The 17,968-nt window shown below is 36.1% G+C and overlaps 1 protein-coding gene across 1 annotated transcript in view; it reads left to right on the top strand.

Annotated features, from left to right (window-relative positions):
• The window catches only part of ITGBL1 (integrin subunit beta like 1), a 153,941-nt gene that overhangs the window by 63,927 nt on the left and 72,046 nt on the right, over positions 1–17,968 (top strand). The window contains exons 4-7 of the mRNA XM_074815359.1: positions 2,136–2,258; positions 5,773–5,913; positions 8,606–8,746; positions 13,202–13,348. Coding sequence (XP_074671460.1) covers positions 2,136–2,258; positions 5,773–5,913; positions 8,606–8,746; positions 13,202–13,348 — 552 coding nt within the window. The remainder of the gene's footprint in view (positions 1–2,135; positions 2,259–5,772; positions 5,914–8,605; positions 8,747–13,201; positions 13,349–17,968) is intronic.

Here is a 17,968-nt window from a genome sequence, read left to right as displayed (position 1 = left end):
TTCCTTATGTCAGAAAGTTTTCTGTTGTGGTTTATGTTGTGAGGCAAAAACAGCTCTACACTTCCAAAGGGGCATTTGGTACTCCTCAGGGCACATACATTGGGGGAGAATCTCAGGCAGACCTGTGTTCTCAAATCACTCACTGGTCTGACATGGGTAAAACCCATCTTTCTTTTGACAAATCAGCAAGTGTCTTTATTACAGTTCTTAATGTTCTTGCAAGATCTACTCTTTTATGAGACATCACCCACAAGCTGAAGAAAAATGAGCCCTAAAAGCTTAAAGTTAGATTGGCTCAAAGTCCTGAAATAACAAGATATTATTGTAGAGGTTCCTACAATTCTTCAAATGAATGAAATAACTTGCAATGTGAACATCAACACCACTGGAAAAAGATGCACTTTGCAGTAAAATTGTTGATATGCTGTTATAATACTTATGGTTTGTTTAATAATGCTGTGAATTTATTTCTCTGCAATTAGCTTGTGTGTTGTAGAATTAATGTATTGCTGTGGTAATTGCTTTCTAGCTTGAGTCCTTTTTTCCTGACATCTGATCATAAGGTCTTCATGCAGATGTTCCTCACTAACGTTTCCTTCCTTTGATTCCTGGCTTTTTCTCCAAGGCTATACTTACAAAATTTTAATCCTCAGATGGTAGCTGTAGAAAAGGGACTAGAGACTAGGGTGCAAAGGAACTTTGTGAATTTAGGCAGACATCTTTTCAGGTCCTCAGTAACCATGCCCTGTTACTCTCATATAACATGGCTGTGGAACTGGAAAAAAAAACAGACTTCATTCCTGAAAAGATGACTAAATTAAATTTTCTCCTTTCAGAGGGTAGAAGATATAATTTCCAAACCTGACTTCATACATGTCATGGTTTAAGCTCAGAGGGAAACTGAGCACCATGCAGTCACTCGCTCACTCCTTCCCTCTCAGGGATGGGGAGGATAAAATAAAACAAAAGGCTCGGTGGTCGAGATTAGGACAGAGATAGATGACTCACCCATTATGGTCATGGTTGAAAGACAGATTGGAATCTGGAAGGAAAAAAAGAACATCAATTTAATTTGAACACCACCACCTCCACCACTAATTTACCAATCAGAGTAGGACAGTGAGAAATACAACCACATATTAAAAAGACCTTTGTCCCACCCCTCCTTTCTTCCTGGGCTCAGCTTTGCTCCAACTTTTCTCTACCTCTTTTCCCTCAGCGGCACAGTGGGACAAGGGGTGGGGGTTGCGGTCTGTTCATCACCCTTTACTTCTGCCGCTCCTTCCTCCTCAGGGGGAGGACTCCTCACACTCTTCCTTTGCTCCAGCATCTCACAAGAGACAGTCTTCCACGAACTTCTCTGACATAAGTCCTTCCCACGGGCTGCAGCTCTTCATGAACTGCTCCAGCGTGCGTCCCTCCCGTGGGCTGCAGTCCTCCCAGCAACAGACTGCTCCAGTGGGGGCTTCCCTCAGAGTCCCAGCCTTCTTCAGGCACAGTCACCTGCTCCGGCGTGGGGTCCTCCACGGGCTGCAGGTGGGCATCTGCTCCACCATGGACCTCTATGGGCTGCAGGGGCACAGCCTGACCTCTCACCACGGGCTGCAGGGGAGTCTCTGCTCTGACCTTGGTGTTTGCAGAGGTATATCCCTCACAACTCCCACTCCTCATCCCAGGTTCCCCTTCCTAAATACATGCCTCACAGAGGCACGGCCACTGTCGGTAATTGGCTTGGCCTTGGTCAGAGGCAGTTCTGACTTGGAGCCAGGTGAGCTTCTAGAAGCTTCTCACAGGATCCACCTCTGTATCTCCCTCCCCTGCTACCAAAACCCCACCACACACAAACCCAACACAATACATCAGTTGTATGAAGTCAGACAGGCAATTCCAGGTGTAAATTTTACTTAGGAAAATATGGTACTCCTTATTAAAAATGAACCACATGAATGTGGTATCTATTTACAGCTAAGATTAGGCTTTTTGTTGATATGGATTGTTTTTGTGTCTGTCTTTATTTGGCTGGATGATCTTTAGGTTTCAGCCTTCTCAGAAATAAAATGTGTACCATCTCTGATGGACTAATGAAACTCTTCCCATAAACTGCAATCACTGAGTACTGTCTTAAATGTTTACAGGCACATGTCAGTGTGGCAGGTGTAAATGTGTAAACTCAGAAGGAAATGGACTCGTCTATGGTAAATTTTGTGAATGTGATGACAGAGAATGCATAGATGATGAGACAGAAGAGGTTTGTACAGGTATGTATTTTAGTGAGTACAAGAAGAATGGTGAAGATTAATATAGGCTATTATAAAATCATTTAATTGTGTCAACCTAGAAAATGTCTTTACTGAATGTATGACTTAAAATAAAACTATATTTGCAAGAATTTAACTTGCAAACTGTAAGTGGGAATTTCAGATGCAAACATGAGCTAAGCAGGAGTTTAAAGAATGAAGAAATCTTGTGACACCCTCCCCTTTTTGCAAGAATGGCAAAGAGGATTATACAAGGTAATTCACTAAGGTAATTCATAGCTTAGTGTGTCTGTCTTCAGCAGAATATAAGAAATGTGAATGCTTTGTGACACAGATGAGAGCAAGATGGATGACATACCAAAAAACAAAAGAAAAAAGAAAAATAGCTTACTAAAAATTTTGTCAAGGAAGCAAAAATTAAAAAGAACAAGAATAAATGTAGGATGAGAACTCAGAAGCAATTCAGGAGATAAAAAGGGAAAGGAATGAATGAAGAAAAATTTCATCTGTCATAGGAAAGGCAAGAGAGTAAGATGGAGTGAACTCTGCTGATAGATAGAAAAGCAACCAAAATTATAACTGCTTTCATTTCATTATAAGATAGGAACCTGGCAATTAAATATTGTACAATACACACCATTTATGGCATTATAAATGCTGTCACCTATATTACTAGGGAGGCTTGTCCTTGAGCTGGAAAGTGCTACAATTATTTTTCAAGCTGTACACATGCATACTGTGTCTGTATGCGTACAGGAGGGTTCAGAACTGCTCTTAGGCTAGTCATAATCTGATAATAGTGCTTGCTCTGTGTCTGTGTATAAAGAAAGAGAGTAGTTGTGTAAAATAGCTTTATCTCTTTATCCTTACACAGAGAATAAAATAAATTTGATTTTCTTAAGTGCCTTTGAAGGCAAAAAGAACTTTTTTTTTGCATAGGATTAGGTAGGGATTTTAAATGAGGGTAGACAGAATGGTCCTCCGAAGTCCAAATCCAGGGGTACAATATTTCCAGTAACTGCCTAAAATAAAATGAATGGAGTGCAATAATTTTTATGTGTCACTGATTCTATTTACATTTATTTGCTTGTAACCTTTACATATGGTACCAAATATGATAAAAATCTACCATTTATTTAGTTCCAGTAAGTTCTCTGTCTGCTGTTTTTGTCAGGTTTTTTTCCCCACCTGTGTCACTGCTGGTTTATATTGTTAGGTTCTTCTTAGATTTTATTTCCCCTTGTTTCATCCAATGGTGCCATATTCCAAACCAGACTAGATGCATCTCTGTAAAAATCTGGTTTTATGTGTATGCAGAAATCAAAGTATGCTGATATAAAAGGACAAAAAAATGTTGGTAGATTCAAGTCGCTAAGGTCTGTGATTCATCAGTATAAAAGCCCTGATACCCTATGTAAGTTTTGGAGCCTTCTAAAGTAAATATAAGGTGTAAACTAATAGTGTGCTTGACTTAGTTAGATGGTTGTAAGCTGAAAAGTTTGTGCATCTAGGTTATGAGTGTTAGATTTTGCTTTTCTTTTCTAACATGCCTCTATGGAACATAACCATATGTTGAACCAGGCCTTAAGCAGAAAAATGGACAGCAAATGAACTCAAGGTCAAAGGTACATAATTTCATCACAGATAAAGCAGACTTCACATGCCTATATGGTTACTGCTTCTCTCTCTCATCCCAATGTCTCCTTTAATACCCTCTATGCTGTCTTTTGTTTCACAGGATTTCCACCACAGGAATCATTTAGGTTTATTTATGAAGAAATACAGAAACAGTGTTCCAACCCAGTTCTGCTTAGCTAGCAATGGTCCCTGGACATACTCCAGTGCCTGTTGTACTTCTACAGTTTGTATAGTACCTACTTAGTTGCTACATACCCTTTACTGCCCTTGAAGGTATAGACAGGTCTTGAAGATTTTGTCTTCAAAGCAAGCCAGTTCAGGAGGATCAAACCAATGAAAAAACAAAAGCTTCTATTTACACACATGTCTCTAAAGCCTGCAGCTGTAAACTGGGATTTTATCCTGGAAAAGCATACAATGCCATGCTGAGATATGGATAACAGGCATTTTAATCTTTGCACAAGGGGACTGTATTTTTAAGTAAATCAGTTCTTAGGTAGGGCAGAGTTACAAAGATGCATCAAGCTTTTCCAGCCTCAGTTGGATTTTTATCAGTCATTTGACTGTATCACTTTTTATTTGAGGTTACATAAACTTTGGAAGTTTAAGTTGCAGCTTATTTTTAATAAAGTATCATGGTTTCTAGCAAATTGAAATCTGATCCTGAACTTTTTTATCTAAGGCTTTTTTTCTCTAATGGCGTGATTTTGCCTTCAGTCAAGAGCAAGAGGTAGTGGTAAATTGTATCATTTAATTAGTATTTATTTGAGGACTATACAAGTGTGAGTGAAGAATGAAGTAGTGATGTTTTAATCTGCAAAAATTGCCAGTAGATCAAATTAATTTACTCCTTCACCATTTCCCCTTTATTTCTTGTCCACGGTTCAAGAATAACCTTTTGGTAATAAGCATTATTTTAGACTGTCTTTGTTGTTATCTAAATAAGATGGTATTTTTATCTTCTGTTATTTTGTGACATGTAACCAAACAATTGTTATGAAAATTCCATGTGTAATTGTAGAAACAGGGAAAAAAATGTATTTGACAGGTCTAAATTTGCACTCTTGATAGTTAAGGATATAAATTGACTGGAATGTGATAGAGACAACCAGGTCTACTAAGCTTAACATACCTAGAGGTAAAAAAGGACTAGATCCTGACTTGATCCTTCTAGTAAAGAATTATCTTAGGACTTTAAGATTAGTAAGAGTTGCAGCTACTTAATTTAAATGCTTTATGTCATTGAAGCACATGGCAGAAGTCCATTAGTGGATCAAAATGTTCAGGAACTGGTTTCATCAAGCCTCGGGTGACCCAGCTATCCTTTTGGGAGATGTATGATTTGTTAACATCTAAAAGGTTCATTTTACTAATTCTTATCTTTCATGAACTGGTTTATCCATGTTGAGACATCTTCTTAAGAGGTAAGAAGGGAAGCCATATACAATGTAGACTGTTGTAAATCAAGGTCCCTCTGCTGAGATTATCTGAGGAGTCAAGAACACACAATGCTTTCTTAGACATGCCAAGTATGGTGGGCATGTCCTATCTTAACATCTAAGGCTGTGCTTAAATTTTAACTATTACATTTACCTATAAAGTTCAAAAATTAAGCTTAACATTGGCGTTATTTTCTTAGTGTTTATTGATTAGATTTAATATGTGATTAAATGAAAACGTATTCTAAATAGATGGGGAAAAGTATAATTCAGATATCCTTTGTCTTATTTTATGTAGGCATATATGGTGTATAAATTGTTTCTATTATGATTCTAGCACCAAAAGTTTTTAAAAGAAAAGATCAAAATAGTTAAATTGTTAATGCCTTTTAAAAACTTGCCTCTTTCTCACTGTATAAAATTTGTTTTGGCTTAAGGCCATGGAAAGTGTTACTGTGGAAACTGTTACTGTGAGGCTGGTTGGCATGGAGATAAATGTGAATTCCAGTGTGACATCACCCCCTGGGAGATCAAGAAGAGATGCACATCTCCAGATGGCAAAATCTGCAGCAACAGAGGTGTGTCATTCACACGTTCCTTCTACGCATATTTATATAGCTTGCTTTTATTTTACAATACACATTTTCTGCAGTTGAACGTAGATTGTGTTTGCTGATGGTTTATAGTTTTTGTCACTTAATTCAAATCTGGATATATGTTTCCAAGTGAGTGGGTAGATACCTGTATTTAGGTATAAACTTACACAAATCCACACCCATTTTTGGATTAAACTGACCCAAGTTCTCATCCTTCATTTTTGTAGTAAGACTGAGCAGATTAATTTATTAGAACATCTGCTTTGGTGAGATACCTATCATGCAAAATAAAATATTAGCAGATTTTTGACTTTGAATGGATTGGTTCTGTAAGGCCAACAGGACTGTATGTCAATTCACTGTTAAAGAAGACCAAGGACCCACAATTGAATAAGAAAAATGAAAACACCTGGAGAAACAACTAAGAAGTGTTCGGTAACAATGCTGTGGAATGCATACAGAGCTGGAAAGGTAGACTTCACACAATATTTCTAACTACATGGGGTTTTATTTACACAAAGTTCCAAAATTTGAATTTTACCTTATACTTTGTCTAATTTTGCTCTTTTGGAAAAAAAATAGCACAAAATAAGGTTGATTTTCACTAGCTCTGTGTTTGGCTTTGTTGAACAAAGAGTTAAATAAACAGGTTATTTTTTTGGCAATAGCCCAGAATAATTACGGTAGAACATAAGCACAAGTTGCATAGATACCTCTCTTGAAAACTCTACTGACAAAACCTGCTATACTGTGAACATCTAATTATCCCGAGAGCATTTAGAAAACTTCTTGTAATTATGAGGAAATTGAAAGATTGGCTCAAATACAGAGATCATGTAGGCTCATTTCATCTTGGGACATTACAGTAAAATTTTTTCTGTAATTCTGGAAATAGTAAATATCAAAGTGGCTTCAGATCAGATATTTTATTTGCACAGAGAAAGTAATTTCTTGTCAAATTATCTCTTCTCAAAGCAATTTTTTGTTCAAATTTGAAATTTTAATGTGCAAGTATTTCTTTAAATTTACATTTTAATTGGGGGAAATGAGGATAGATAGTATAGCTGATATTCTGAATAGCTACAAACTCCTGTACAAAGGTACATTTATGGGATTCTTCTATATTTTTAGCCTATCATGTATTTGCAATTTTATCCGCATAAAAATGTTGTACACTTTTGACTAAATTAAGTTGCTTTCCAACACAGTATTTCTACTCCCTTTAGTCCTATTTATCCAGTTTTCTGTATTTATACATCTTGTGATATAGGTGCAGTTCATCTTGTCAGTCTTGAGCCTTCTAAAAATTAAATATCAAGGCTAACCTTGCTGTCCAGCCTTCTTCAGTGCTAAGGTGGATAAATTGTCTGTATCTTTCCACCAACTGTCTAGTCAACCAGCTGAGACCAGATGTGAACCTTTAGATTTTTTTAAACTTTGGTGAGATGCCGTTTTGCATTCCGATATCCAGAGCAGCTGAACCAAATTCACTTTGAAGTTGTTTCTGGGAGGATTAATCACTCTCCAGAGACACTTCCTCATTTTCTAGTTTGTGGTTTTGTTGTTGTTGTTTGTTTCTTTTTTGTTGTCAGGTTTTTTCCTTCTCCTTCAGTAATGTCTCTGAATTGTGAAAATATCAAAAATCTAGTGCAAATTTCTTGAGGGCTGTCTTGGGTGCTTTAGCACTAAACAGGGCAGCAGCTTTTCCTACTTCATGTAACTGTCATGCATGCACAGTTGTGTAGACCTTCTCTTTTTAGAGAATGTGCCTATATGTACTTTTTAGTCACCCTGTCCTGTTTTCCTCAGATGCATTATATTGTTCAGAGTAATCTGAATAAGAAGAAAAAGGCTTTGGTCGAGTAGCAGAAGGTGAAGCTACTCTTCAGGAAATGAACTGCATGCATCTGTAAGGTTAGGCTGGTTCTTTGTGGCCGTTGGCACCTCAGAAGAAGTAGTGAGTGTATGGGCCTGAAGCGTATTTGGATTTCTGAATAAGGAAATGATCTGGTTTTGTTCTGACTTTTCCTAAGTAAGTAGGATGCGTGTTCTCTGTATAGCAGTAAGGTTGTGCCAAATTAGTATCTCTGTCATATTTCACATTTCCCTTCTTATTGTAAACAACAGGGTGTGGCCCTGAATATTGACTTGGGAAAAGTGGAAAAATATCATTTTCATGTAGGTCTGTGCTGGTGTTCTTCTTAGGTAAAGAATGACCTCCTAGATATTTTCAGCTGGATTAGAATTTGGATTCCCTTCTAGTTTAAATATTTATGCTTAACAATCATTAATTAACTGTGCCCAAGCCCAGGTCATTTAAACAGCACTGATTTTTATTGTCATTAGCGTCAGGGCAAATTGCTGTTGATGTCAAAGATTTATGGCTGTTCTATGCACTACATTTTTCTGTTGATTCCTAACAAGGCTCAACAGTAAAAAGAAACTTGAACAGAAAGCCAACTTGTTTGTATAAAGTATTACTACTAAATAATCATAGAAGGTTTTAAATATAGAAGATAAGCATACACTCATGATTAACACTTGCAGCTTTGAAACTACAGTCCTGTGAGAGCAGAAAATTCTCAAGTGTAAGTTCCTGTAATCAAACTACTATTACTCTGAATTGCTCAGTTAATATTCTACCTCTGTCTCTTTTTTTTTAACTCTTTCCTAGGCACATGTGTATGTGGGGAATGCACATGCCATGATGTGGACCCAACTGGTGACTGGGGAGATATTCATGGAGATACTTGTGAGTGTGATGAAAGAAACTGCAAAGCAGTATATGATAGATACTCTGATGACTTCTGTTCAGGTAAGGAATATATATAATAGGAACCTATGTGTGGTTTTAAAACAAAAGCATCCAATTGGTCTGATCTGGCTCTTCCTTAATGCTCTAATTCTCATTTTCCTAGCTTAAAATATACCAAGCTTTAGCGGTCTTTTTTTTGGGAGTGGACTTTTTAAATTAAAAGACATAATTCTGTTATAAAAAAATGTTTCCAGTTCTAAGGCTTTCTTAAAACATGTCCTTTTTTTCTATGACTTTTAGCAAAATTCTGTAAATATGAAATACTGTTAGGTGCCCATCTGCCTTCTAATACTCTTGTCTTCAGTGTAACCTAACATAAATTGGAGAATGGTTGAAACTTTAAAATATATACATATATCCTTCCTTGGGGAAATTTAAATTTGAAAATTTGTTAGATCAAATTTTATTTGTTATTTCATGTTATATGGCAGGGAGAGGACAATGAAAGGAAGAAATTAGAGGAAAAATGAAATAATGAGTTAATGAAAAACAGTACCCTGAGAATACCAATTGACTTGAGAACAAGTAGAGCATCAATATGTGAAAATACAAATGTGTGGTCCAGCTACACATCACTGACTGTACATTTTACACACTTTCACCTTCCTTTTTTCTTCTACTTGTACTTCAGAGCATTATATGCAAATTAGTTAACATCCATCCAGCCATACAAGGTTTGTAGTGTATTATTTACATTGTTGCTCCACGTATCAACTAACAAAAGCTGAGATACCGAGCAAGACCTTGCATACAATTTTGTACAGTTACCAATAAAGATGCTAATATTGGGCAGGAGAGAATGACTTTGATCAATACACAGCATGCAATTTGTACAAACAGGAACTTTGCAAAACAAATGAGGGTAGTTTCAAAGGGATTTGACAGATTACAGGTTGTCAGCTCTAATGCGTCCTGTAGAAATCTAATCTAGCCTAATTAATAATAGGAAGAATGCAGTCACATTGAGGAAAACAATGATGTGGTATATTCTCCTCTTATTACTAGAATGAGAGATCCCTCATAGAAAGATCATAGGAGTTGTCTGTAATAGGGAGAGAAGGCTGAAACAAACATGATACATAAAATTTTTAGCTTCTTCTTCACCTGTTATAAAGGGGAAAGGTTTCTCAACTGTTGTGTTTGGTTTTGTTTGGTTTTTTTTTTTAAATAAATATTGATGAATCACTAGCTAATAAAACAAGGGGGGGGGAAAGAAGCATTTCTAAAAATCTTCAGTGAATTCATTTGCTTGTTACTGTTTCAGCCACCTACAAATGTTATGTAGGTTTATTTAATTAATAAGCTGGAAGAACGTGGAACTGCAGTCATGAGAGCGGCAAGAGGATTGACTTTGGGATGCTGTCAATTTTTGAATGTATTGTGTTGCTGAGTATGTTTTTAGCACTCAGGGACTTTTCAAAATGTCAGCATCAGCTAAGGAATACAAAGCTAAAAAACCAACATGGTAAATGTGTTCTGTAGATAAGGGTGAACACAAGAGTTTCAAACCTACTTAGATTAAAGCAAACCTGGGGCATCTACAGCTAGTGCTGCATCACTGAAACAGGGCTTGAACTCCCTCTTTCCCAAACATTATTACCATTGCTGCTGCTGCTGCCCAGAATGGCAATGGTTGTAAGAAAGCAGAGTGTAAGAAAGTATGGACAGTTACAAAGGAGTTGGGGGGAAGATATTGCCATTTGACATTGGAGTAAGGGCTGGTACAGTGTTCTTTATTACACAGACATAACTGTAAATGAACAAAGAGATACAAAAGGAGGTACTCATATGGGTTGCTTAATGTAACTAAAACTCACATTGAGGTATAGCTTAGTTTTTCTATCTAATCAGCAAAAATTTTAGTACTACTTCTTATTCTTATCCCTTCCTTTTCCATTATGTTTTAGAAAAGCCTAATTTAGCATTAGCTGGCCACCCAAGTATGCATTCCTCAAATAGATTGTGCAAAAAATCCATTTTCACATTAAGCAATGTGAACAGTGTCTTATAGTCCTGCTCTTTAGTTCTGTTTGAGAAGTGGACAAGATGCATATATATTAATTTTGGTTTACTGTGGTAGACAGAATCTGCAATTAAATCAAAGATTTACTAGCATAATTGTAATTGGGCATCTTTTTTATTTGTCTATGTGAAATAAATTTACTTAGTGCACAAAGTGTGCATGCATTAAGTGTGTCTTTAAAATAGCCTATTTTTTCTCACAATTGTAAATGCATTTAGGATGAATCCAAGAGGGATTAGTCAGATTAGGGAGAATAATACAGCTCTTTTAAAACCTACATCAAACAGAGCTGATACAAAACTTTTCCTGTCTTGTTCTGCCTACCTAATATGTAGAGACGGGAAATCACATTGTCCTGAGTAGCAGATTGAAATGATAGGAAATCATGTTTACATGTAAAGAGTTTTACTGTGACTGAATGAAATGCTATGTTTATTTCATAAACTACAAATGACAGGAATTGACAACCCTGCTGTGAAGATTTAACATCACACAACAGCAGCTCCCTCCAGAAGCTTCATATGCCTTGGGGTGACTGTCAGTTTGCAGTACCTCATATTGGCAACTGGATGCCTTCTTTTAACATCTGAAGTGCTGTTCAGTGTGTTACTGAATGATTTTCTTTCACAGGTGTTTGCAACATGAAAGTGATTCTCTTCCTTTAAAGAGAGAATAGCTTTCATGACTTGACATAGAAAGAAAAAAGGCTTGTGTAAGAAAATTCCTACATTCACACATCTCATTAGCTCCTTTGCTGTGGCTCTAGCAAAGAAAATATGTGAAAGAACATCATCATCTCATAAATATCTATCTGGATCAGGGAACGTATGTCCAATTCACAACCTGTCAGCAGGTACACATGAAAGCAAGGGACGGAATCATAGAATCATCTAATGGTTTGGGTTGGAAGGTACCTTCAAAGATCATCTAGTTCCAACCTCCCTGCCATGGGCAGGGACACTTTCCACTAGACCAGGTTGCTTAAAGCCATGTCCAACCTGGCCTCGAACACTTCTAGGGAGGGGGCATCCACAAGTTCTCTGGGCAACCTCTTTCAGTGTCTCAGCACCCTCACAGTGAAGAATTTCTTCCTAATATTTAATCTAAATCTACCCTCTAAACAAGAGGAAGCCTTTAATGCTTTCCAAAGAAAACAAATAACTAATATAGAGAAAAGTTATTGTGAAATTAATAAGGCTTGTATTCTGAGAACTAATCTGATAACTCGTAGAATGCTTGTTTCCTCCCAGTTTCTCCTTGTGAACTCATAAATGCATATGTTTTAGAAATTTAATATAAGCCAGACTTAAATGGCAAGTACACTTAGAAAGAGATATAAAATCTGTGTTGCTATGGTTTTCAAGAAGAACCTGGGTAGACAAGTGGACTATCAGAGCAATTCTTTGGGGTGCTGTGTCCAGTGAATGATGACCATGTGAAAATTGTGAGAGAAGATCTAACCTGCTGTTTATGAAAATAAATATTTGATTTTGTGGCAAGGAATGTTTTTGCTGATGCTCAAGCTTTACTCATCCAGTGCAGAGAACATTTTGTATTGCCAGAATCCCACTGCTTTATGCAGAGAGTCTCATGATGGAGGGAGCTGGGTGATTAGCTTGTTTTTTCTTGGTCTGGATATGTTATCGTTCGTATAGAGGAAATTGTTTGAATGGCTTTCCAGGTTAAGTTCTCAGGAGGGATTCACCCCTAACTTCTTGGCTGTCATATTTTTTTAAAGAAACTTTCCAGAAAAGCTTCTATGGAGTTCAGTTGCTTTTCCTCACCTCAGTTTGCACGGTGAAAGTTGCATTTATGTTGCTACATTCAGACATGGTCAGGAAGACTCAAGTTAGCTAATGAGATACCAAAACCACATCCAACTGCCCTATTGAAATGAGAATTGATTATGCCCAGTATTTTATTATTTGCACTTCACTATTTAGAAGAAGGCACTGATTTGAGACTTGGAATTGGTGTGATGTTGCTTGTCTCTAGTGGGTCATGTTGGTTGCAAGTAGATAAAAGATGGTATTGACATATTACTTAGAGAATATATCACAACTGTGAAAATTGTGAACGTAATGGTTCACAGAAAAATATGAACGTAAAGGTAAATGAAATATTCCCTTATGACGACCCCACTTTTCCAGACAGTGGTGAAATGTGTATTTGTAACCTCTATTCTACCCTTTTGCATGAGGAGCATGTGCCAAAACATCCCTTAAGAAAAAGAATTAAAAGGAAATATGGTTCAAGTGGAATGATAGACCAGTGCTATTTTCAGAAAAAAATAGATATAGTGAGTTGATCGTATTTTTTTGCCAGTCTGATTATTTAATGAAACCACAACTTTGATAAAGTTCATCTAATCATGAGGTTTTAATATCTATCATCAGTATGGAGGCTAATCTTTAATTGTATTGATTGTAAAGGTCATGGACAGTGTAATTGTGGAAGGTGTGACTGTAAAGAAGGATGGACTGGGAAGAAGTGTGAACATCCACGTTCTTGTCCATTATCAGCTGAGGAAAGTGCTAAGAAATGCCAAGGAAATTCTAATTTACCCTGCTCTGGAAGAGGTAAGCACATTTGTGGAAGAATTTTCGTGCCCTTAAAATGTACTTCCATTAAAAGAACTTTTACAGATGCCCAGCATTACTAGTACTGAAAAATGTGAACTTTCTTGGCTTACTGTGCATGAATCACACCTACATAAGGTGAGTTATGAGAAGGTAGGAGAATACGAAGGTCACTATTTTTCCTGTCATCTACTGCTTTGTAGATGTATGTATTTTACATATCTCAACATTTGTTTTGGAGGTTTTCAAGGATGCTTTGAAGATTGCTGTAGTTAAGTTTTTACTAAAGATACATTAAAAATATGAACCTATTCTATGCATTCTTTGACAAAATCAGCATGAGATTTTCAGCCTGTGTAAAAAGTTGTGGCATCATTGTGGTAAGAGTTTGGATTTACACTGCCTAAGAACCTGCCCTACTGAGTGCAGGACTGACTTCTAAAATGCAGTTGTTCTTCAGTGCAGTTTGCTAGCTAGCCACTGGCTTTTCATTTGAAAGCATTTCTTTGTGACAATGTTGCCTTTTCAAAAGCTTTGACTAAAAAAATAGTCATACGTACAATTGAAATACACATTGAAAGCAAAAGAAAACCTCTGGGAAGGAAAAGGACCTGCTAATTTTCATCTGTCACTGCAGAGAAAAGAGAGAGAAGTAAATATGAGACAGACTGGTAATTGAAGTTGTTATGAATTCTGCCCACTTAAGTATTTGCTGGGAAAGGTCTAAAGCTACTCTTGAATTATTGCATTTGACCCTAAATGTAATTTCATTTGCAATTTCTTCTTTCACTAATACGAACATAGACAAAAATTGTAAGCTGTCCACCCAAGTTAGCACTGTGATAATTGTATTTATCTTTCCCTGTAAACGTGTAGCAACTAGTAACAGTAAATGCAGCATTAGGTGTATCTTAAAAGAACTATGTATTAAGAGATTGTTGGTTGCTTTTTTCTTAATTAAGCTACAGTTCTCCAGTGAATTACATCTCTCTTCTTGCTAAAAATTCTCAAAGGATTTTTTGGCTACAAGTTAGGTGAAACATAATTCTACGTTCTGTAGAGAATTAACTGCATTTTATTGTTCATGATTGCAAGAATTATAACTAAAAGAAAGGAGTGTTGACATTTGATTTATTTTGTTGTTGTGTTGGGTTTTTTTTTAACACTGGCTGGCTCTTTTCCTGTTCTCACTGGATGCTGGATGTCTCTTCTCTCATCTGCTTCACTTGTGATTGTTGAGCATTCGGAGTCAATTCTATGATTTAATTGCATTGTGCACTACGAGAGTCAAATGACAGAGAAAAGAATGACAGTCATAAAACTAAGTTTAATTTCAATAAAAATACAGTCTTAAGTTATGGAACATATTGTTCTATTTGTATTTTAAATTTTGAAAAGATTTATTAAGTATAGTGAGAAGAATGAGTTTAAAGATTTCAATATTAATGGCAATAATTCTATCCTCTTGGTTTTCTGAAAAAACCCCACCTGAGTATTATTGCTGGCAGTGTTCTCCTGTTGACATACTGGCAATGACATAAGTCCCTTTCAGGTGAATTCATTTGACTGAATGATCTCTTGGTCAAAATTTTCAAATAAAGTACAAGCAGTACCTATTGGAACAAAAGGCTTAATTGGTAGTGGCTTTCACTCAATTTCCTTTGACTTCCAAACAAGAAGAGATCAACAAGGTGTATGAGGAGTGCAAATAGCAGACGTAGATCTAGGACATAATATGATAGGACAGCTGCTGTAATGAAGGCACGAGAGATTCTGCATCCCACACTTGAAAAAAATTTCCCATGAAAACTGTGATTTTAAAATGGAATGTGGTATCTTGTTTTAGTTCTATCAGCAATTTTAGGTAATTGGGAGAGAAAAAGAGAAAAGAGATTTTAGTCTAATCATCTGTAATTTACTGGGTAGTGTATTTTTTTACCCTGGACTCCCTGGATTTCCCTTCTTCCATCATATTTTGGATATAATAAAAAATATGACAAAGTTCCTGTACTGCTGAAGTGATGTAGGTGTTTAGTTCCTATGAAAAACTGTCATTGGACTTGCACAGTTAAATTCTTTGGTCCCATTTGAAAATCCTACTACTTGTCATTATAGCTTGTCATGGGCAGAAGCGTTACAAAAGCAAATGAAACAAAGATTTCCAATCAAATGTAACCTCTTTCAAGTCTTCTGGGATGGGAAAGGCCATGTAACACCTTGTAACACCAACCCCAATTCTTCTGAAGTCCTTGTGTGAACAAGGGAAAGTTCCAAAGGAAGTGGAAGTGTTACCTTTTCCATTTGAACATTATTGTTTTGGTAACCTCCTTGTAGTATTTTTCTACTGGCTGTGGTACAAAGACTGTAAGTCCTTGTACAGATCAGTAATCCACTGCACTGCTGGAGAAGTTTAGTACTTAACATCCTTATTTAATGGGATCTTTTAGTAAGGCAATTCATGTATGGAATAGGATGCAGAACAGCCCAGAGATGCAGGTGCATGACTTTATGACTTTGCCATGTATTATGTTTCCTTGAAGAATGTTTTCTATTCATCTGTACCTTTTGTTTCTAGGTTAGTCAACAACAGTTGTGATAGATAATGTACTCTTTTGAAATCACTTCTGTGGTCTTGGATAAAGACATTGGAGGCCAAAGCATTTTTAGAATTTTTAATGCCCTATAGATAGCTGAAACATGTAGTGAGAAAAAGGTAGAACTGTTACAATTTGGTCTCTTTCTGTAGGCTCTCTCTAAATGCTGACATACACTCAAATTTTCAGATGGAGGAGTTTGAAACTTCAGTTGTGATATTCTGTTCCCAAGATTAACAAAAATTATATTTCTTAGATGGTATTTTCTTGTTGAAATGTTAAGTATGATTTTCAAAATGTGATAATTCTTGACTTAAACAGTAGGAAAAAAATCCATGCTGCCTGAGGAAGCATTGAAGAAAAGAGTCCTTCAAAGATTTGGCTGGCTGATTTTAGGTTTTTGTGCATTTTGAAAAACTTTCTGGTATGAAAGACTGTAAAACTCCCAAAAATTCAACTTCAGTCTTTAAAATCTTCAATAATAATTACAGAAGGTTAAGCAGGAAAAACAAACAAACAAAAACCAAACTAAGCCACCAAATCCTCTAAATTCCTCATAAAAAACCTTTGGAATTTGTATAGTTTTGTGTGAGAGATTTGGGATGGTGGGGGCTTACATTAAAAAATATATCTATCCTTTGTTTCACTTCATACAATTGTATAATATTAGCACAAAAATCATGGCAAAATGATACTCTTCAAAAATTTTCAATCAGTCTGAGGGATCAAAGGCTTCCATCTTTGAACTTAATTTTGGTAAGGTGCTTATTTTATACCTTATACTTTGTTTTTACAGATAATGATGTATGGAAATGAAAAGAGAATGTTAGCCTAATCTTACTCTTTTTTTTATGATTCAATGACATGATTCAATGTTTGTGATATTAAATTTTCATGTAAAGGATGGGGTTCTTATATAAATGTACCCAAATTTTTATTAGTTACCTTTAAGGCAAATTGTGTTCCTACATAGGCAGAAATTGAGAAAGCATCAGCAATGCAAACTAAGAGAATTGTCATGTGCCACCCAGATTTTGAGAATCCCAGGTTCCCTTAGCTATAAGTCATGTAACCTCAGCAAGAGAAAAAAAGATAGAGAAAAAAAAAAAGTGATAGTAAGCATTTTTTTAAGTGTTTAATATATGGGGGGTACATAAAAGTTGTATTAAAAATTTTAAGAGAATTAAAAGGATGTCCTGAAGAACAGGACCTAATTAGATAATCACTATTTATAAAATGCTGTAGATTACAATTTCTCAATCTGCATTTTGCTCTCTTGAGAGCAGATGAAACTGAACTTTTATTCCAGACTGTAATTCCCTTCCTGATTTTCCCCAATCACTCAAAGGAATAACAAACTCTTACAAGATTGCTGGTCAGCATGTGGGGAGAGCAGAGATGCTTCCAAAAATACATTTCACTATGGTCTTACATTTCTTAGGTGCTTCAGTAGGTGAAGGAGGGAGAAGGCTTTATATTGACATGTTGAGAAGTAAGTGAGAATGTCCACATTCTCAAATGATGTTATAAAGGCAGAGGAAATATAAATCCTCTCAGTTACATCAATCAGGCTGTCTTTACCTTCAGTAGTTCCTGTTATATATAATGGGAGAGAAGGATCAAATGAAAATTTTGAGAATTAAAATACACTATTGCTAAGTACTTTCAAAAAATTACTTTCCCTGCAAAAGCATGTTGAGGACGAGGAGAGATTCTAGCCAGCTTCATTCACGTAAGTGATTAATTCCTTCTACACTTTTATTCCTGAGAGTGTTTTTTTTACTTGCTGCATGACTTTTCACTATAAATGTAATACTTTCACAGTGAAAGTCTGTCACTTTTAAGAACACACTGTACAGGACCAGTGTCAGAGATAAAGGAAAAGACACACCAAAAAATCCTTATGGTAAAAAATAAAGAGATAACATATTATTGTCAAGATTAAGGGACAAGACAAACCACTTTTCTCTTTTAAATGCATGTCACTCACTTGAGTTTCCCCTTAGGGCAAAAGCAGATTTCAAAA

The sequence above is a fragment of the Strix aluco genome, chromosome 2 (assembly GCF_031877795.1).
Source record: "Strix aluco isolate bStrAlu1 chromosome 2, bStrAlu1.hap1, whole genome shotgun sequence".
Classification (NCBI taxonomy): domain Eukaryota; kingdom Metazoa; phylum Chordata; class Aves; order Strigiformes; family Strigidae; genus Strix; species Strix aluco.
Note: the sequence above shows the minus strand (reverse complement) of the source record. Positions and strands in the feature narration are given on the sequence as shown.